Genomic DNA, 21,833 nt, shown 5'->3' on the forward strand with positions numbered 1-21,833 from the left:
GGGGTTCTCAGAAGCAGAAATTGTCATAGTAAAACTTACAACGGAAATTATAAACATAATTTTTGCATTCCCATTTGATTCAATAGCAAGTGATAAAATCAAAGATAGCGATATATGACTTTTTATAAGAGGAAAAAATATAGAGACTCATTTGCCATCACTCCCTCGGCCGTTTTGTTAGAAATACTCACACAGCAGCGTTAACTACTGTTCTGAAGTGTAATGCCAAGGTAACAAAAAGCATAGTCTTATTACTGTATCTACTTTTTTTTTTTTTTTTTTTTTTTTTTTTTACAAATGAAAATATAATAAACCATGTTAATAACCGTGGAAACGCAGTCTGTGAAAAGGGTTCATACCTTGATGTGGAACTCCAGGTTCTCATCCATAGAGTAGATGTGGTCAAAGATGTCCTGGGAGATGCGAGGGATGATGCCCATCAGCTGGGGGTTATGAAGCTGCCCCTGTGTGCATGATGTAGAGGACAGTTAGAGCAAATATTTGATAAGATGGTACTTTATTATTATGTAAGAACTAAGCACAGCATTGTAGAATTTCCTTCATCTACTGTCCAATAGAACTTATGTAGCCCCGCCCCTTTCAGCCCTGCGCCCGATGTGTTCTGTCTTCAGGTTTGTGTTTCCATAGCATGAAGGTAAAATGTCACAGGTTTGTGAATGAACCCCTTGAAAATCTTTCCTGTCCACTGACATTTGTTATGACATCCGTTTCAAACATTACAATGCTCATGATAACTTTTGTTAGTAAATCCACTTCGCCAGCTAAATACATTTCAAAGGCAATGCCATAGAAATATACAGAGCTACCACAAAAATGGAAGTTGAAACACAACATTTCTCTGGTGCATAGGGTCTATAAGTGTGTAATGTGATTTTAAAACAAAGATATCAGTATTCCGTCTGAGGGATCTATGAGGACATCCTGTTTGGCATGCTAATTTGCACCTTTCAGTGGTTACAAAGCGATTCATTTTCAGAAACATTTTTCAAATAACTGAATTTATTGACTTTATATTCAAAACCCTTCTGAAAGCACAGACTGTTTCCAGGGCAACGCCTGCAGTCAAGTGGCATTTTGCAGCTGTTGCAGCAGTTTGGCATTTCAGTCATTTCATGAAAGATGCTGAGAGATATTCATCAATCTAGAGCTTTTTGTGACTGAGGACTTTCTCACCGTACATGTGCTGAAAGGTTACTATATTATTGAAATATAGAAACGTGTGAACTTGATACCAATCGTTATATGATATAAGGCCTTACCTCCATAGTGTGAGTCTTCCCTGATGAGGTTTGGCCATAAGCAAAGATGGTCCCATTATAGCCATCCAGCACATCTGAAATGCAAGATTCATGTTTTAACGTTCAAACATTTCTTTCCAGGTCTGTATAATTTAACATTTCATACTTGTTCATGCAACTATATGCATATACAACCTTTAACAATCTGTTTGGCACAGGTATCATATACTTGTTCTTGTGTTGTGTTCGGCGGAAGGACTCGGTCAAAGATATAAGGCTTGCCCTAAAAAGATATACAGATTAGTCAAGATACACGTAATGAACAGGTCTAAACATGTAAAATGGTTCAGAAGGTACACTGAAAAGAAAAAATTATGCCTTAAATTTTTAAGTACAACCAACTTGGATGTTTAAGTCAGTTCAACTTAAATTACATTAAACTGATTTAGAAATTGAGTCGAATCTTTGCTTAACTTTTGATGAGTTAACATTCATCCTCCACACTTTGTAACACATCCTTCCCTCGCAGGTCAAAATAACATGAAGCACTAAAATTGTACTTAATTTGTACTTTGTCCATAAAGCTTATTTTATTTCATTTAAATAATAATATTTAAAAAAAATTATGTAATTTTCTTGGAATTGGTATTTTATTTTATTGACCTTTAAATTACTAGATTTTAATCAATTAATAAATAATCAATAAATATTAATGTAAGCACATTCTTCAAATTATTTCAACGTCAATTCAAAATAACTAAAAATGGCATGCATAACCCTTTAAATTCAGCTCAAAATATCTGTTTCTTTGCCAACCTCTTATGGAAAAAATATAATATGATATTTCATGACTCTTGGCACTGGATTGCTTTATATTTCTTTATGTGGCAAATGAGTTACTAAAGTAATTTTTCTTCAGTATGCATTCAGATACACATGTAGACTTTGTAAAAATCATTTTTGCTAAAGTTTTAGCAGTTTTAGTTTGAATTTTGATAACGTTAATTTATTTCTATGTGTACTGAAGCATTCCTCGTATTCCATTCATTCCTATGGGGGTCATATTATGGGAAGGATTTGTTACGTTTTAATTTCAACCACAAAACTCCTCAAATCCATTCATCTTATCCATAACATGTCATAATTTATTGATCATATCATTGTTTACAATGTATCTTATAGAAAATATAATTAATATTTAGTTTTAAGCTTTAAAAAGCAACAGTAAAACATGAACATGTAGATGAGATGAACTGTATGTGTTTGTGAATGTGGAGTAAATCAGACCCCCTTTTTGCTGATACAAATGTTTCATAACAGCACCCAGAATGGATGAACGATGTCTTGAATAGAAACTATAAGGCTACATTCACACACTGTTTACGAATAATAACTCAATTAGACAGCAAGGCGTTTATCAGTGAGACTTAAATTGTAAAGTTTCTCTATTAAGATTCTATTATTTAGCCAAATGCAGATAAATAGGTTTGATATACTTATATATAATATTCATTTATGAATTATTTTATCTATTATTTAGCCAAATGCAGATAAATAGGTTTAAAATTCTTATATATAGTATTCATTTATGAATTATTGCATCTATTATTTAGCCAAATGCAGATAAATAGGTTTGATATACTTATATATAGTATTCATTTATGAATTATTGCATCTATTATTTAGCCAAATGCAGATAAATAGGTTTGATATACTTATATATAGTATTCATTTATGAATTATTGCATCTATTATTTAGCCAAATGCAGATAAATAGGTTTGATATACTTATATATAGTATTCATTTATGAATTATTGCATCGAGAGGTCCGTCGGCTTCTTTCTTTTGCTGACGCCGCACTGATTCGACTAACGGCTATTTATGAAGTTCCCCAGAGGATTTCAGCGGTATACATTGTTAAAGAGAAAATAAGAAGAACCTCATGATGAATACAGCCCATCCCCCAACTGCCAGTCAATCTTATTGAGTCCCAACAAATCCCTCTCTTTTGTTTTGATTCTCTGAGCTGAAGCCTGAACCTGCTGGCAAGATCTGGATAATTTAAAAGTGGTGGTACAACTATTCAAACAAAAATGAACAGACTAAGAAAACGAATTAACATAATAACCTAGCCCTAATAAACTTTAGTCCAGCAGTTTGTATATTCTCAAATGTCAGGGTGGCACAACCGCAAACATGGCTCTTTAATTATGAGGTAATAACAGTAAACATAATAATACATAATCTAGAGCAGTTGTTCTCAAACCTATATAAGTTGAGAGAGAGAGAGAGAGAGAGAGAGAGAGAGAGAGAGAGAGAGAGAGAGAATATACATATGGACCAGGTGACCTAAAAGGGATGAGACGAAACATCCCTGACATGCATTTGCCCTGTTGATTATGTAGGTAAGACATCAATTGCAGACACCAGTACGGCATCATTTCTGTCTGTCTGTCTGTCTGTCTGTCAGTCTGTCTGTCTGTCTGTCTGTCTGTCTGTCTGATTAAGCAGGATGGGGTCAAGAATCCCCACTGAGACACAAATGAGAGCTGTTGTTCAAACCCAGACCGTCACCACGGAAACTACATCTCACCCAGAAAGAAATGCACCGATTGGCTGATAGTCAGCACCTGTCTTCTGGCCAATAGTGGAGGAGAATAACATGATTGCTAGGACAATCACCTCTTCCTTCCATATCTCTCCTTTCTTTCAGCAGATAGGTCATCTTTTCTCAGGCAAATACACTCAGGCAAATGTAATATTTTTTTGTAATACAGAATACATATAATAAAACAATTAAAACTGATGGGAAACTGCTGTCCAAAGGCAGATATTTCCTTAAAAGTATTTATATTTAGTGAATAGCAAATATCCTGCATATGATGCTCCATGTGCTGCCGTCTGAACACTACTGTATATTCTTCATAAACACAGGCTGTATATAAAAGCATGTGTGGTCATGACAATGCATTCTTTAAGTCAATAATTTATGCACATTATCTGGGGACCATAAAGGCTTTTTCAAAAGGATTTCACCAGCTTCAATCAAAAACCTATACTTCCTGAACAAATGCTTGAAAGGATAATGCATCTGTCCATTTTAGATGGGTTTGTAGAATAGTAATAGCAGATAGTATTCAAATAAATGTTGTGCATCACAAATACATCTGGTAATGCAGTAAATTAAATGGTTTCCAGGTGGTGCATACGGTGACGTCACAATATAAAAGAGAAAAAACAAATACAGGCAACAAGAAGCAGCATGAATGTGACTATGCGCGTGTCAAACAAGATTGTCCCAAACCTCTGTGGACTTGCTTAAATATTCCACTAAATCAGCCTAACCGTTCCCTGCCAGGCCTGGCCCCTCAAATGGCACCTCTGTCACTACGGCAACGGAAATTACTCGCAGGAGCCCTGGGCCTCTTTGTGGCCTCGCATATATAAGACATTTCCACCCACGTTAAACACAGCTGACCAGACAACACTCATAATGCAAAAACATCAGGTCCAGTCTGATACTGACATGATTCGTGATTTCTCAATGTCACAAACGGCATCTCCCTGCAATTGTTTTGTGGTGGACAGTCATTTTAGAAGTTTATATGCAAACACAGCGCGTGCAATCCCTTTACTTTGGTTTATTTAAAAATACATATTAATAAATATTTAAAGAAATAAGTATACTATAAGATAAATTATTTTCTTCAAAATTGTTGCTAACTTGCTATTGTTTGATAAATTGGTGAGTTAAAAAAGATTTTAATAACATAATAATACTAATATGCCATTGATTATACATTTATAATATTTTTACTAATTATTATAATCAAATACACAATTATTCTTGACATCTTAAGTCCATATTATATGAATACATTTTAATCAATGATTCAGAGGGGAATTTAAAATAAATTGAATTTCATAGTGTGGAAGATGATATTTAAGATTCTTAATTGACCAAATGTTCTTTTGTATCATATAAAGTTATTTTGCAGAATTAGTTTAATAACTTAATTTTTATTTCATCAAGATAGATAGATAGATAGATAGATAGATAGATAGATAGATAGATAGATAGATAGATAGATAGATATTTCTTTTTATTTCCAGTTCATCTGAGCTGCTGGGGGAGGAGGAGGAGGTGTGAAATACACCCCTCCCCCACGAATGAATTTGATTTTATTGACCGTTTACAATCTGTTGCGTTAAAGCTAAGATTAGACTTTCTGTGACACCACGGGTTCACAAAACAACAGTCACTAATGAGATGCAGGTAGTTAAACGTTGACAGTAATACATGTACATATATTAACCAGATGCCTATTCAAAATCACACTTGTATCCTAAAGCTGAAATGGCATTAAGACCATCAGGCTGCACAGAGCCTGCAGGGCACCATTAAAGAGAATTTACATTAGAAGCAGAAGTCTAAAACCTGCTACGCTCGATTTTGTGGGCAGATTAGGCATGGTAATGCTGATTACCATTTCAATAGGTCGGATAATATGAGCTATTGTGTTTACACAAGGGATTTCTGGAGGTTTACTGTAAAACATAAAAACCATCAGTATCTTACTGTGTCGACACTCCGGCTTATTTATAGCACGTCACACACCCACACAAACACAGTCCTTCAGACTCTGCATTCCAGGTATCAAATGCTCTTTATTTAATCCCACTATATTGTGTTATTAAAAGATTAATCCCATAATAAAAACCTGACCCATGATAATATATATTTTTCAAATTAAAATACTTCAAACCCATAAAGTGAAAGCATTGCACATGGTCGAGAAGCACATCTGCATTTAAAACAGAGTAGAATGCAAGAAGTTCATTCAGCAAGAATTTTTCAAGTGTGAGATTGTATTAGACAAATGAAATTATATTTGTCATTCTAAATTATTATTACAAAAACCTGGCACAACTGGTGGCGATTAAGAAAATTATGATATGAAAGTAAAAGTATTCGTGGTGAGACAAAAACAATGAGAATGAGAATTTTTGTTGTAAATTCTGTCCTCCAAACTAAAATCTCAATATCTTTTTTTCTCTGTTTTGAACACAAAGTACATTCAGAGAAGTAAACTATATAATTAAGATTAATATAAATAAGTTTAAACTGAAAATTTGAATATAATTGATCTTTGGATCTTTTTGGTTTCATTAATGTCAGGTTTTTGGCAAACTGCCACTTTTTATGTGATGTGCAATTTATTAAATGTATTATTTGTTAATATTTTTTTTTTACATTATCTTTCAAATGTCTGTGTGTGTGTGTGTTTCATACTGTAACTGTTTTACCATTCAAAATGTACTCAAAAGCATCTAGGAGGTTGTTTAATGACCAGTTAAATTGTGACAGCATACCTCATATTGTAGGGTCAGTGTGTGTCCTGTACATTTTTCTGGTGAATTAAAGGGATGTTCTGTATCTCTATGTAGACAATTATGACTAAAACCAGTTTCGTAAAACAAAAGAAAGCATGTTCAATGCTATAATGCTTATAAAACAATTTTCCAAATGAAAAGAGTTTGCTTTTCAAATTAAATTATTTGACTGTCTAAATGACAAAAAAGAAAAAGAAAAAAAAAAGTACTGAGTGCTGTCAAGTACTATTGATTTCAGGACTAACCTTTTGAAATGAGAGTCACCCAGGCAGATATGAAATGGTCACATTAATGAGTCACAATAGAGTGATAGGCTATATTTATCTAAAGTTGCATCATATCTATCTCTTGTACAAATAAAGAAAATATGACCCTGAGAAAAAGATTTAGGGACTTTCTGTCCGTATTAATAAAAGCTGTAAAGACATCTTACCGATATCACCACGGTGTCTTCTCCTTTGAATTTCGGTATGTATTTGTCACCTCTGGTGATTTCCGATTCGTTAAGTGGCCTGAATCGGCACATCACCTTCACACAACATTCAGATGCATCCACCATCGTGTATGATAGCGATTTTATCCAACAAAACTTTCTCTCTGGTCAGCAGATCTGGTCAGTCTGCAGAGGAATGCATCAATCAAACAATCAAAATGTCTCGATGCTTGCCAGCCGTTCAGCCCGTACGCTCCATTCCCATTGGCTGGGCGAAAGAAGCTTTGAAACTGAAAACAATCTCAGATAAAATGTACAACTCTTGAACACCGTTTGAAATACCACGTAACATATCATATAATTACTTAACATTAATGTTGTCGTCGTTGGCGGTAGCTATTAGGAGCTAAATTCGAGTACACCTTGAGCGTTCGAAGAGCATCAGCACTGGACAGTTCCACCTTCTGCGGCTCCACGCGCTCTGACTGACGGCCGACCGTGTGACGGTGACGGGCCGCTCCTTCCACGCGCGCTTCTGCTGTCCAACAGCGCCTCCCAGCAGAGCTGACCATGACTGCAACAGGGACTGTACGAAATCCTTAAAGTGCCTTTAATATATATATTAAATGTATTATTTCCCCACATTCTTTTTGTTTAGTTTTATATATATATATATATATATATATATATATATATATATATATATATATATATATATATATATATATATATATATATATATATATATATATATATATATATATATATTAAATATAAATATATATAATTTTTTTTTTTTTTTTTTTCTAATATAAAACTAAACAAAAAGAATGTGGGGAAATAATACATGATGCCCTCAAACACTCACATGCGCCATGATGCTGACATTAAAAGGTGCTTTAAAAACAAAAACATAACATTACAAGCGCAACATGTAAACAAAACAAGCAAGCCAAACAATGCAACAGTAAAAAACAACAACATCGCCTAATAATAAAATGCGTACAAGTGGGGGAAAAAAAAAAATATGGACAAAAAAAACCCAATGATTTAGTAATTTGGTGATAAAGCCTACACTGATTAGGCATAATAGTATTATTAACACTTTGTGTTGGTCCCCTTTTTGCTGCCAAAATAGCCTTGACCCGTTGAGGCATGGACTCTACTAGACCCATGAAGATGTGCTGTATCTGGCATCAAGATGTTAGCAGCAGATCCTTTAAGTCCTGCACGTTGCATGGTAGGGCATCCATGGATCGGACTTGTTTATTCAGCACATCCCACAGATGCTCAAATGGATTGAGAGATTGGCGAATTTGGAGGCCAAGTCACTACATTAAACTCGCTGTTTAGCTCCTGAACCCATTTCTGAAACATTTTTGCTTCGTGGCAGGGCGCATTATCCTTCTGAAAGTTGCCACAGCCACCAGGGAGGTTTCCCAGCAAAACATTGCCCAAAGCATCACACTGCCTCCACCAGCTTAACTTCTTCCCACAGTGGATTCTGGTGCCATGTGATCCTCAGGTAAGCGACACACATACACCCGGCCATCCATGTGATGTAAAAGAAAATGTGATTCATCAGACAAGGTCACCTTATTCCATTGATTTGTGGTCCAGTTCTGATGCTCACATGTCCACTGTTGGCGCTTTCGGCAGTGGACAGGGCTCAGCATGAGCACCCTGACTGGTCTGCGGCTATGCAGGCCCATACGCAACAAACTGCGATGCACTGTGTATTCTGACACCTTTCTATCAGAACCAGCATTAACTTATTGAGCAATTTGAGCTACAGTAGCTTGTCTGTTTGAATGGATCAGACAGGCCAGCTTCAGCTCCCCACGTGCATCATTGAGCCTTGGCCGGCCATGACCCTGTCGCCGGTTCACCACTGTTCATTCCTTGGATCATTGATACTGACCACTGCAGACTTGGAACACACCACAAAAAAATGCTGTTTTGGAGATGCTCTGCCCATCATCTAGCCATCACAACTTTGCTCTTGTCAAACTTGCTCAGATAGTTACGCGTGTCCCTTTTTCCTGATTCTAGTGCATCAACTTTAAGGACAAAATGTTTACTTGCTGCCTAATATATCCAACCCACTAACAGGTGCTGTGATGAAGGAATAATCAGTGTTATTACCTTCACCAGTCAGTGGTCAAAATGTTATGGCTGATTGGTGTTTATACTTATTATTATTATTATTATTATTGAACTTTATTGTCCATTCTGTTTGTCTGTTTGTAAACAGAAATTTATCTTTGACACTGGAGACATATATAAATTCACACTACTACACAAAATCACATCACACATTTACAAAACAAATACAGAAAAACATTTGACATTGTTTCAAAGAAGAAGAAAGAAATATATCTGTATACATATACTAAATGAATGGTGTTTTTATTATTAATTTAAAGGGATAGTTCACCCCAAAATGAAAATTTGATGTTTATCTGTTACCCCCTGGGCATCCTAGATGTAGGTGTGTTTATTTCATTGGTAGGACACAAATGAAGAATTTTAACTCCAACCGTTGCTTGTATAATGCATTTCATTGGGGTCTAAATCTAATTTTCCTTTTTGGGCGAACTATCCCCCAAAATACACACTTAAGCATGATTTCTAGAAACTAGACAATTTACACTTTTCTGGTTGACTGAATTGTCCCCCCTGCAGCGACCACTAGAGGGTTCTGTAAGGCTGTTCAAGTCTCGTATGTGAAGTGATGTCTCATGTCTGATAGCCTACTTATAAAATGTTACACCTAAAAATGTACCTAAATCTAAAATGTTATGGTGTTCCAGTAAGTACTGTAAAGGATATAGCAAAGATTCAGTTCTCACAATCAGTTAAGTAGATCATAGTATTATGATCCTTTAATGCAGTATACAACTGTGTAATTCTGCCTATAAAGGCCATTGGTCTCAGTGAAGGTCAATCAATGCAATTCTATCCCCACAGAATGAATGAGAGGATTGCTTCTGCTCAACACAAATGCAAAGACAAATCTACAAGAGACAGTTTAATGCTAACTGTTATATAAGGTTTGTGGTACAGGTCTAAAATGTTGGAATAATACAATATGTCTTTAAGAATTATGAAATACAAATACAAAATACACACTTCCCCTTAGAAACCAAAACAAAGGCCTCACGGTGAGTTCATTGTTTTCATGCCAAAGCTTTCCTTGGCAGAGTCTCCTAGGCAACCGGCTGTAAACTCAAATCTGTTCAGGCAAAGACGCAATGAAAACAAAGGCTGACCCTTAAAAGACAAGGACGTAAACACTGGAACTAATTTAACTTCATTTAAATCAAACATTTCAGTCCAGAGGAGTACGGGTGAGTGACACGGCTGAGTCTTGCTGGTTTTAATTTATGTAAGCAACAACAAGAAACTTTATGGTCTCTTATTTAGTTACTATTATTTTAACATCAAATAATTTGTTTTGGGAAGGTATATGATGCATGAGTTTATGCTTTATGCATTATTAACTGTTATTTCGGCTTATGAGAGCTTCTAATTTTCTTATATGCAAGTGCATGGTCATATAGTATGTTTTGTTTATTAGCCAATTATTAGTTGCTTTAGGGGAGAAATGAGTTAAGTAAACTAATATTTGGAATTCATCAAAAGGTCAAAAAAGTTCTTAACATTGTATTGCACTATTAAGACAATACTGCACCATGCACTGTTATCATAAACATATAGTCACATGTTTATATACTCTTTACATATTATTTTACATGTTGTGAATGAACTGCAGCTTATTTCAGTGTTTGTGCATCTGCCAGAACACTGGAGCATGAGTAAACATGAAAGAAGCAGCTTTGTGGATCAGCTGTTGAAGGAAGAGCTTGAGGCTGTGACTCTGGGGCTGGAGCAGGGAATCTACTCCTGGGAAGAAATTGACCTGCCTCATGATTCACAAGGCTGCACACCCCTTATCAGTGCCTGCAGGAGGGGTCTGACTAGGGTATGAGACATTAGGGTGATATGATCAAAACAAGGCAGAAACTATAGCAGACTTCTGTGTAAAACATATATTGTTGTGTAATGGGGTGTAATGTATTGATTGGAATATAATGGGCATTATATTTCACTTAGCCTATCGACTACTTCCTGTTTTCTTTATTTAATAGATATACTATAGACTGCACAACAGTTAGTGTTAAGGATACTAATATACAGTCCAACATCACTGGGGCATTGAATTGTTTGTATGTGTCCTTTTGTTTGTGTCTGTGCATTGGTTACAATGATTTTGCAGTAACTCTCTCTACAGGTTACATCTTTACCTCACTAAGTGGTGACAAGTGAAGTGTTTCGATGAGTTAGTGAATCATTCACCTTACAAATTCATTCAGGAATAAAAAAAACAGTTTGAATTTACCCTCTATACCTTTATTTATTTGAGGCCATTTATGTAGGAGTGCCTCAAACAACTGGACGTGTTTTAAGTGTGCTCTTATATTTTACCTCAAAGAGTTTAACCAGGGGTCGGCAACCTATGGCAAGTGTGCCAATTTTGGCACATGGCGGGATAATCACTGGCACATGACAATAGCTAAAGAAATGTATTCATTTAATTTAAATAGTCCCTTGAACTTGCATGCAGATGTACATTTTAAGGATTATTCCTCATAGTCCCACAGCCTGTTTTATTAAATTAGGTGATGTAATGCTATTTAAGTGTAAATTATTACACACTTCAATGATTATTCCTCTGCATGTCATAAGGTTGCCGACCACTGCAGTAGATAATACCCATGCGCTGAGGGTCAAGGTGAATTAATTCCCATATCCTGCCAGAAGATGGAATCTGCAGTACTTGCTGTTTACACATATTTTTGTACTAAACATTTCAAAGCTTTTCCTTTACGATTTCCACATACAGATTACAACGTTACAGACGATTCATTCATGTGGAACCATGAACATTATTAAAAACGCTGTATTATGCATGCCAGGCCAGTAGTTGCAGATGTCACTTTGTAAAGAAAAACGACACGCCTAACTAACTAAACGACTAGACTAAACACTTAATATGCACCACATGACATCACTGTTTTCACAAACTCGCCACAAACTCTGTTTTAACACAGAGATCATAACGGTATCGGTTTCAAAAATTTGCATTTTGAAACCCGTTTTTATTTTTAGTTGATAATGGTGTTGTTTAAACAGCTCCTCGACGTTCAGATTCACTTACTCACTTTCATTCACTCATTTAGTGGACTATATTAGTGGAGTAATGTAGGGAATAGTGAACTAGAGGAAATTTCAGATACCCAAGTGTTTGAGTGTGTCATTGAATCATTTACTCAACCAATTGGTTCAAAATTACTGACTCATTTACAGCGCAACTGTAACAATTTTGATGTTGCTTCATTTGGAACGATTTTCACTGGTGGAGAGAAGAAAAAAAAGAGGCTAATGTTGTGTTTTAAATGTAGGTTACTCAGTATTAACTAATTGTTTATTGAACTGTTATAATATTTGCAATCGTGATGTATGTCTTAATATCGCAATTTGGTTGTGCATTCCTCATACTACATACATACTACATTTTGAACACAGGTGATGCATTTCCTCCTGGAAAGAGGAGCTGATGCTACACTGTGTAATGATAACAACCAGACAGCTCTTCATGTTAGTCAACCAGCACACCAGAGGGAGCTGTTGATGGCTTTGATCAGAGACGTAAAGCACCAGAGGCAGCTCTCACTAGCAGCCTGGTTGGGAGATCTCTGCTGTCTACAGGACCTGATGGTGAGCCGCTTAGACTTCAACTTACACTTGCCATTTGACTGTTTGAAATGTGATATCAACTCTAGGTTGAGACAAAGCAGGCCAGACTCCACAGGGAGTTCTCTGATGGATCAGTATTGGCCATCTGTCTTGAGCGAGAGATATTTTTGCACTCACCTCAAGCGTTGCTGGAATGAATTAATACGAATGAGTCTAATAATGTTTTTCTGTTGCAGACCCGGACAGACTTGATGGACTTAAATAAACAGAACAGAGATGGACTGACCCCACTGATGCTGGCTGTAAGAGATGTGGATCTGTTTGAAGGGCTGGAGATGCCGTGGGACTATCAACCTGTAGAAGTGGTGAAAGAACTTGTGTCTCTTGCGGTGTAAGGAATCCAATTTTAATAGGGTTCATTTTACTTCTTGTATCTGTAATGGAAATGTTAAATATAAACGTCAAATACAAATGTAAGGTATATAAAAAATACATAAAATGGCAATAAAGATAAATGGAGAGTTCATGTGATTTCGCAGGCCTCTTTCATGTAAAATCGACACCGATCCACATGCTCTGATTTCCAGTGACATGGAGACTCTTGATCGGAGAGGTCACAACGCTATGTGGTACGCTTCCCAGATCAAAAGCACCAAGAAGGAAGAACTCTTCAGAATAATGGAGCCTTCAATACAAACAGGTAAAACGCTGCATACTTTAACACTTATCTTTCCATAAATTGTGGAAGAGATCTACACAATAATCGTTTAATAATATTTTCTATATAATATTTAATATTTTCCAGCCCCAATCAATGTTTTGCTCTGTAAAGTACTTTATCAGGCATGTGAATATAAGGGTACCAGCAATACTAGCTTTAACTAAAGTAATACATGCACTAATGTTTATTCAGTTCTCAAATGAGAATTTTGTTTATGCAGTGTTAGATTCATTTATTTGTAGTGCAATTATTTAGAAACCTGTTTATGTACTTAATGTGTCGACTCATTTTAGAGTTTGAAACAACATACACGTGTCTGGACGACGTGCCTTATTGTCCGAGTCCCGCTGTACCCTCCAGCTGCTCTGCTACACCTGGCTGTTGCACACCAGTTTCAGATGTGATGATGGTAAGGTGCTTTAACACCACTTACTCATTAATGCAGTGAATTTCGGCAGTGTCTCCCGCAGAAACGCATTTGAACTGTGTAAACAAAAGCGGACAAATATGATGACATTAACCGCATAAAATAATAAATAAGTCTCAGCGGGACTATAAAGGCAAAACCAATTAGATGTAAATGTTTTAATGAAGCCCTTCATGGATTTTGTTCCATTTGGCTGAGCCTTAGTCAGAGGCATCACAGCTGGCTAATGATGGTGTTAGGTGATTGAATGGACCACCTCCAGATGGTCAGTAGTTAACAGGTGCATTAGTCATGTGTGATTCTGTGAGAAGTTATTGTAAGGGACAGTCAACCTCACAGCTTTTATGTAGTTTTGTTTCTTGCTGCATACCAGCTGTGTCATTTGAAAGACTTTCCCTTACCTCTTTTTTTGCCTGTGTTTTGATCTGGAAAGTTTATACTTTCTCAGAAAACCATATAACTGTGAAACATGGCTTGTCGAAAAATTCCGCCAACGAGTTAATCAAAATAATCTCCCCTCTCTCTTGCAATGGCATCTCCTACCTGATGTTGTTTTTGGCATGAGGACAGGAGAACCCAGCTGTCACTCATATGAGATCATAGCAATACCAAACCACAAGGATCCAATGATCCAATCAATTCCCAACAGACAAAATCAAGTCCCGTTCTACATTTTTTCTTGTTTGATAAGCTGTTTTGTTAACTGGGATATACGTCAAAATACGGAAGAAAAGATTGTTGCAACTTCTGTTTCATGCCAACTTAAATTTTTTGCAGAAAGAATCAGCTGCGATGATCATTGCACAACAGAACCATGCAGACATCCACCAAGGTGAGTCAACAACTAGACTTGAAAAACATCAATTATGCTCATCCTAGAATACAGAATACACCTGCAAAATCATTCCAGAAGGACAGTAATTCTCTATCCACTGGGCTTTCAAACACCGCCCCTGAAACACACACACACACACACACAAACACTGCAGCCTCAGACTCAGCCCATCCCTCAGAGGACCCATGACAATGAGAGGGGTGTGTCTGACTCTGCTCCTCTGTTTCAAATGACTCCGACTACAGAGAATCAGCAGAGAACTTCTGACATTCACAGATAAGGATTACGTAAGACTCAGAAGAACTGCAAAACATTTTTTTTTTTTCAATTAGGCTTGGGCTACTTTAGAGGACTGACTTTGTGAAAGGTAATTTTTGTATTTTGTATACAGTATGTATATATATCTCTACACACACACACACACACACACACACACACACACACACACACACACACACACACACACACACACACACACACACACACACACACACACACACACACACACACACACACACACTTTGGGGTCAGTGATGTTTTAAATGTGTTTGAAAGACAAGGCTGTGCTCACAAGGTATATAGTATACACTGTAATGTATTACAATTTAAAAGAGCTGTTTTCAATTTAATATATTTAAATTTTAATTTATTCCTGTTTTCAAATCTACATTTTTAGTAGTTTTTTTTTTTTTAAATGTTTGTTGAATATTATTTAACTGTTTTCAAATAAGTACATGAAAAGTGATGTTTACGTGTATATGATAAAAGGATTATTGCTTCTAGGGACATTTTGAAAAATGTATTTCATTTAATATACATGTACAATGATATAGATCTTAATCTGTTGATGGGTTGAATTTTAAAATGTGTAGTTATAGTGCTTCCTGTGGACAGTGGCTCTTTGAGTAATATAAGTGAGTTTTTATATTAGCTCCACAGTATACAGGGAACATTTTACATGATCCTGACCCTTTTCACCCAGAGTGTGTTTGGATGTCTCTTCAGGTAACATGATTTTCTTAGATGACTGTACGGAGCCAAAGATGGACATCACACAAGATGGCAAAGATGAGAGGAAACGAAGCAGGTTAGCCAACTGACTGCATACACACCTATTCATCACTTCCACAAACTAAATTAGCATTCAGATAAACAATAGAGCCAATCACAAGCCAACAAATCACACTTAAACACCAACAAAAGCAGCTGTCTAAATAAACTCCACAAACAAACTTCCCTCACAAACAATCTGCCTGCATGAAACCCCATGTCCGTTCAGTGGCTCCCTCTCATTTCTAGACAAAGACCTCACAGAGGAGTACAGTTACAGGATCAAGCCGTCGTCAACATAAGTCTATGGTTCCAGGGTGCGCCAGAGAGAGAGAGAGAGAGAGAGAGAGAGAGAGAGAGAGAGAGAGAGAGAGAGAGAGAGAGAGAGAGAGAGAGAGAGAGAGAGAGAGAGAGAGAGAGAGAGAGAGAGAGAGAGAGAGAGAGAGAGAGAGAGAGAGAGAGAGAGAGAGCGAGAGATGGGTTACCTTTCAGAATCATTCAGCACATTTCAAAAGCTAATTTTTTTTAGTGTTTTGAAAAATATAAAAATGCTAATGCAAGTTATTTTATTTTTCGCTCAGTCTGACTTCATCCTTACCCAGCCTATGGAACAGCAGAAAAGACTGGGGCAAAATAAGGCCTTTGCATCAATCACTCAGTTTGACTTCCTCCTCAATACCTGTTCCTCCTGCTTCTCATGGCACTCAGCTCAGCAAGTCAGCACCAATACTGACAGGCCCTCTTCTTGATGCAAATTTGCTGCTGCAAGCACGGAAGAACATTAATAACAGTAAGTATAGACAGTTGTTAATTGTGAAAAAAATTAAATAACAGAAGCCGATAAATAGATACAGACATTCTACTTGTTTCCCCCCAATGCATTCTGCAGACCTGCAAACTTGTCGCTTTTCGGTGACAATCGCCGTTTTCTTGGTCAATTGGGTCATTTACGTGAATCACGTAGAACCGAAGATGTGCGAAAATGTATACGACATGTGAAACATTATTGGATAATTCTTATAACTGACATTTCTCTGGGCCAATTGGAATCTTAGCTCACTTGTGTCAGAATCTTGAAGCACACATGCAGCGTCAACTGACTGAGCTTGAATATTTCACTGTATTACGTTTTTTACTGCATTTTTAATTAAATAAATGCAGCATATATATATATATATATATATATATATATATATATATATATATATCCCCCCGCCGGACACTGTCACATTTTTACTCTGAGGAGTTTGCAGGTCTAAATCTGTCAAACCCCATTCCAGGAAGTGTATTTATGCATTTGTACGTATGTTTTTTTTCTGTAAAGCGGTTTGACAGATTACAAGTAGAATGTCTGAGCAGTGATTTAAGCAGAAACTGATCATTTTGTTGCCGTCTGCCTTTAGTAAAACTGCATGTAATCCACAAGGTAGCTTCAGATCATGGACTACTATGGAGAGGATGTGTTCAAAGCCAGAATCACTGGTGTAGAGTGCTGATGCTGCTCCCCAAACAGACCAGAATTCTTACATAGTTTCATCGGCTTCCCAGTGCTCAAGAAATCCTATATTACATCTACCGGTTGCACAAACTATAAATGCCCTGCGTATATGATGAAGAAAAAGGGAACTAGTATCAGTTTTATTCGTTTCTGTGTTATTAATAATAATAATAATAATAAATTTTATTTGTAAAGCCCTTTTCATAGTTAAAAACAATCCCAAAGTGCTAAATATACGTAAATACGTGTAAATATGCTAAATACGTATTAGGGTAGTCTGTGACCTAGGAGACATTTACTTGTATTGCCCAGAGGTAGTCCTACAGTTAGAAAAACAGAATGGATTAAAAGAAACTGGAGAACTCACAATCTCAGGAAACATAATCCTGATCCAGGTACATTTATCCAGGTAGGAGTTGGTAAAGCATGAAGACCAGCCTCTCAAAAAAAATTATTAGTGAGAGCAACTAGTCTGTAGACATTTGGGGCAGCCAATCTTTTGCAAAACATCCTTCAGATTTTGTGGCAGGATGATCCAGCTGCTGTGCAACCCCCAATGCCTGATCTCAGCAGGCTGCAGAGTTTTGATGTCTCCTCCTCTGATCAGCTGCAAAGATTGCCTGAGAGTGTGGGAACTTTTGTTGTCAGGCAACAGTATTAGTGCAGACGAGGAGTAGTTTTATAGCATGTGAGTGGTGGGGTAATGCTATGGACAATACCATTGGCCTACTTTAAAACTACTCCTTGTCTAGACTAATACTTTGTACAATCAATAAGGGGGAGGATTAGGATGTTCAAGATATTCCCTACCTTGTGGTTGGTGTGTGACCTAAAATGAGGACACACTTGCTTAGTTAATTGGGCTTAAGGTAACTCTACTTTTAAGTTGTGTCTATCTACAAATGTAAAAAAATATTGTTGAGAAGGTTGTCACATGAAAGGAAAGCATATAATAAAACTTCTCAATTCACCACAGGGCTTAGAGGTCAACACAAAGGAGATGGTAATAACAGGCAAAAGGTGAGGGAAGTCTTAAAAATAAATACAAATAATAAATGTTAAAGATCTGATTTTGATTATTGCTGTGTGATTACCAGACGCCACCTACTTTATGTTCAAGGACACCCAAGCATCTTGCTCCGCTGGAGAAAAGATACAAGGATGGTTCTGCACGTTCTAGTCTTGAGCACCCACTGCTCTTAAAACAAAGCAGCATCTTGCCCATCTCATCACAATCCAGAAGACGACTGGAAAGGATCTCCAGCCAATCCTCCAGAAGATCCAGAGGCACCAGACCGGGCAGTGAAGAGAGCAACTCCTGCAGCAGTAGTAGCCAGGAAGATGATGGGACAGTGCCTCAAGATGCACACAAGACGCATGAGGACTTAGAGAAGACACTGAATTTGGAATTAGGGACCTATTTGGATTTTCAGGATTTAGTCAGTTCTGTAATTAACAAAACCCCAAAAGAAAAAAACAATGTAATTTCAGACAACAATAAAGGCTATACAGCGATCGAAGCATTGACTGTTAGGGAGGCTGAGGCTAAAACGAGATGCAAGTCTTCCAAAACAACTGAAAATTCAAAGGATCTTCAGAAAAAGTGGCCAACTATCGACTCCACCGTTTCTGAAGGACACAAAAACATAGTCAGAGAAATACAACCTTCAGTCAGAGGATCTTGTTTTATCGCCGGTGAGAAGCACTTCACCACTGTGGATATAAGTGTAGTAGAACATACTACACATGAAAAAAACAAACCAGTTAAGACCACAAAAGGAAATGACAGGAAAGGCAAAACATCTATTCAGACAAATCAGTCATTTAATGTCCTGGCACACATAAATCAAAGTATTGTTAAAACTACAAGGAACAGGATAAATTCACCAATTCAATCAAAGCTGCAACTTAGAGACAGTAAACCCACAAGCCTATTAATTTCAGGGGATATTACTAACAAATATTTGCCAAGAGCACCTACAACGGCTTGCAGAAAAAATACAGATGAAGCCCCAACAACAAGGATCTCTGAACCTTTTCAGCACATGAGGTCAAGTGATGACAAGAAAGTAAGCAATAACAGTAAGCAAATTCACAGAGATCCGAGAAGTGCAAGAGCATCCAAAAAGCCTGCATCGGGAGCAGCACAGCGAGCAAAGTCTGCAGTCGATTATGTTACATACAATGACATGTTTCTGAAGATCAGTCATGGAGATGAAGGTCCAGCAATCTATGAAATGTTTGCAACTCCAATTTATGAAAATCTTAGAGTAGACAGTTCCGTGGAGCGAGCCAGGCAGGTTCATACAGCTCTTCAAGTTAAAAGACCAAGAGCGAGGGGCCAAAAAACAGCTGAGGTTAACCGACGGAAACAAGCGCAATCTGAGAGATCCAGTCGAGCTAAGTGCAGGCATCTCAAGAGGAGGGATAATGTTACCAAAGGGATGAAAAGTCACCCATCTCCTTCAGAAAATAAATGCCATGTCATTGAAACCTCTGCTTGTGGAACTGCCCAGCAGAAGAAATCTGAAATGCCCGTCATTAAAGGGGATGGGAGGGAAATTTCAGTCATAGAAAGGCAATGTGCCTCCATACTGTCAGTGATTGAAGAAGTACTTTCCAACACTGTGTCCAAAACAAATCTCCTTAAGGACATACTACACCAAGAACAGACTCCAATAGATGCAGGTGTCAAAAGTGAACCCGAAATATCATGTGTGAGCAGATTGCCAACGCAGCCTCTGATCAATACTTGGACAAGTGATGGAACAGTATCGCCTGTAAACCAGAGGTTTCTAGATGAGGCCAGTAATGGACCTCTCACCGATGACCTGCTGCGCTCTTTGGCAGATGAGTTGATCTCACTCGAGAGAAGAGATGTTGAAACACTCAAGACTGAAAAGGAAGATGGCACAGAGTTTAAACATATCTTGCCTTCAAAACTGAAGAAATTTTTAAATGAGGTAACATTCAAACATATTTTACTTATGTCCAGTCCTGCTCCTGAAGAGCTACTTTCCTGCGGACTTGCTCCGACCATATTTCTGTACACCTGCCTGCAATTTCAAATAACCCTCAAGACCTTGATTAGCTGAATTGGGTGCATTTTATTGGGGTTGGAGCTGAATTCTGCAGGACAGTAGCTCTCCAAAAAGCAGGGATGACGACCCCATTCCTCAAGTCGATATTCTATGGCTCATAACATTGACTTTCTTTCATCCATCAGGGTGTTTCCTCAGGTGAACTGCATAACACTATCGGATCTTGCTCACATGATGCTATCACATGGACAAAAGGAGAGGTTCTGGGTAAAGGAGCTTATGGGACAGTAGGTGTTTAAATTATAAAACATTTCAAAGCACCATTTTAGCTTTAAAATAATTTTTTAAAGCTAAAATGTTCCCCTAGCATAAACAAAAAGTTTGTTTCTCATTTTGTTCTATACCCCCACTTAAAGGTGTATTGTGGGCTAACCAATCAAGGTCAGCTGATTGCAGTGAAACAGGTGGCACTGGATGCTTCAACTTCAGAGATGGCAGAAAAAGAATATGATCGCCTGGAGAGAGAGGTGGAACTTCTTAAGAACCTTCATCACACTAACATCATTGGCTTCTTGGGAACAGCTCTCTGTGAGAATACTGTAAGCATATTCATGGAGTATGTCCCAGGGGGCTCTATCTCAAATATCCTGAGCCGGTTTGGACCCTTGCCAGAGAACGTCTTTGTTCTATACACTCAACAGATTCTGGAAGGTGTTGCCTATCTTCATGCCAACAGGGTCATCCATAGAGATCTGAAGGGGAACAACATCATGCTTATGCCCACCGGAGTGATTAAGTTAATCGACTTTGGTTGTGCTCGTCGTCTTAGCTGTCTTCAGACTTCAAATGGAAGTAAGAGTGACCTTTTGAAGTCTGTGCATGGCACTCCATACTGGATGGCACCAGAGGTCATAAGCGAGACAGGTCACGGACGGAAATCAGACATCTGGAGCATTGGCTGCACTGTGTTTGAAATGGCCACAGGAAAACCACCCCTTGCACACATGAACAAGATGGCAGCCCTTTTTTACATTGTAGCTAGAAAGGGCTTAATGCCTTCTCTGTCTGATGGCTTCACAACACATGCAAAGCACTTTGTCCAGGCTTGCCTAACCAGGTACATTGCTGTTCTACTCAAAAAGTACAAAATATTTTCTCTGGTTCTTTAGTTGACTTTTTTGAATATATAAGTCCACTGTATATATGTAGACTGTTTTTCTCACATTTCTTTTGTTTTGTAACAGTGAGCCAATTTTTCTGTTTGCAGAGACCCAAGGCAACGACCATCCGCAGAGGAACTGTTGGGACATCCATTCATCTCCCATCACAGCCAAGCCTGCAACAGACCAGTGAACTGAAAACATGTTCACTAAATCAAAAAGTAACTTTTTTTTTTAAATCTGTGATACAAAGC

General features: G+C 37.4%; 3 protein-coding genes across 8 annotated transcripts in view; 2 read left to right on the forward strand and 1 right to left on the reverse strand.

Moving 5' to 3' along the window:
• Positions 1 to 7,579, reverse strand: part of kif5c (kinesin family member 5C) — a 30,123-nt gene extending 22,544 nt beyond the window's left edge. The window contains exons 1-5 of one of the 3 annotated variants that reach the window (XM_067443750.1): positions 7,457 to 7,475; positions 7,088 to 7,273; positions 1,455 to 1,542; positions 1,281 to 1,354; positions 360 to 464 (exon numbers count right to left, since the gene is read on the reverse strand). In XM_067443750.1, the coding sequence (XP_067299851.1) occupies positions 360 to 464; positions 1,281 to 1,354; positions 1,455 to 1,542; positions 7,088 to 7,213 (393 nt within the window). In that variant the 5' untranslated portion in view covers positions 7,214 to 7,273; positions 7,457 to 7,475. Of the gene's footprint in view, positions 1 to 359; positions 465 to 1,280; positions 1,355 to 1,454; positions 1,543 to 7,087 lie in introns of all 3 variants that reach the window. The other 2 variants (XM_067443752.1, XM_067443751.1) reach the window with 2 other exon arrangements.
• Positions 7,580 to 10,329: 2,750 nt separating this feature from the next.
• On the forward strand, positions 10,330 to 14,050 carry LOC137075860 (ankyrin repeat domain-containing protein 35). Its single transcript, XM_067444811.1, has 7 exons — positions 10,330 to 10,437; positions 10,891 to 11,072; positions 12,677 to 12,868; positions 13,084 to 13,238; positions 13,435 to 13,547; positions 13,862 to 13,977; positions 14,039 to 14,050. The coding sequence occupies exons 2-7, from the start codon at positions 10,902 to 10,904 to the stop codon at positions 14,048 to 14,050; spliced, it is 759 nt and encodes a 252-aa protein (XP_067300912.1). The 5' UTR covers positions 10,330 to 10,437; positions 10,891 to 10,901.
• A 727-nt stretch (positions 14,051 to 14,777) lies between these two features.
• On the forward strand, positions 14,778 to 21,822 carry map3k19 (mitogen-activated protein kinase kinase kinase 19). 4 transcript variants are annotated; one of them, XM_067443755.1, is made up of 9 exons: positions 14,778 to 14,827; positions 15,836 to 15,917; positions 16,462 to 16,670; positions 18,355 to 18,398; positions 18,476 to 20,341; positions 20,605 to 20,706; positions 20,836 to 21,018; positions 21,121 to 21,536; positions 21,687 to 21,822. In XM_067443755.1, exons 1-9 carry the CDS (start codon positions 14,788 to 14,790, stop codon positions 21,775 to 21,777), a joined length of 3,033 nt encoding a protein of 1,010 aa, XP_067299856.1. In that variant the 5' UTR covers positions 14,778 to 14,787; the 3' UTR covers positions 21,778 to 21,822. The 4 variants fall into 4 exon arrangements, with proteins under 4 accessions (XP_067299856.1, XP_067299854.1, XP_067299855.1 ...); XM_067443754.1 differs by adding an exon at positions 15,163 to 15,197 and having other exon boundaries at positions 14,788 to 14,827; positions 20,836 to 21,536; XM_067443753.1 differs by having other exon boundaries at positions 20,836 to 21,536.
• Positions 21,823 to 21,833: the final 11 nt, after the last annotated feature.

This window comes from Pseudorasbora parva, chromosome 5, assembly GCF_024679245.1.
Source record: "Pseudorasbora parva isolate DD20220531a chromosome 5, ASM2467924v1, whole genome shotgun sequence".
Classification (NCBI taxonomy): Eukaryota; Metazoa; Chordata; class Actinopteri; order Cypriniformes; family Gobionidae; genus Pseudorasbora; species Pseudorasbora parva.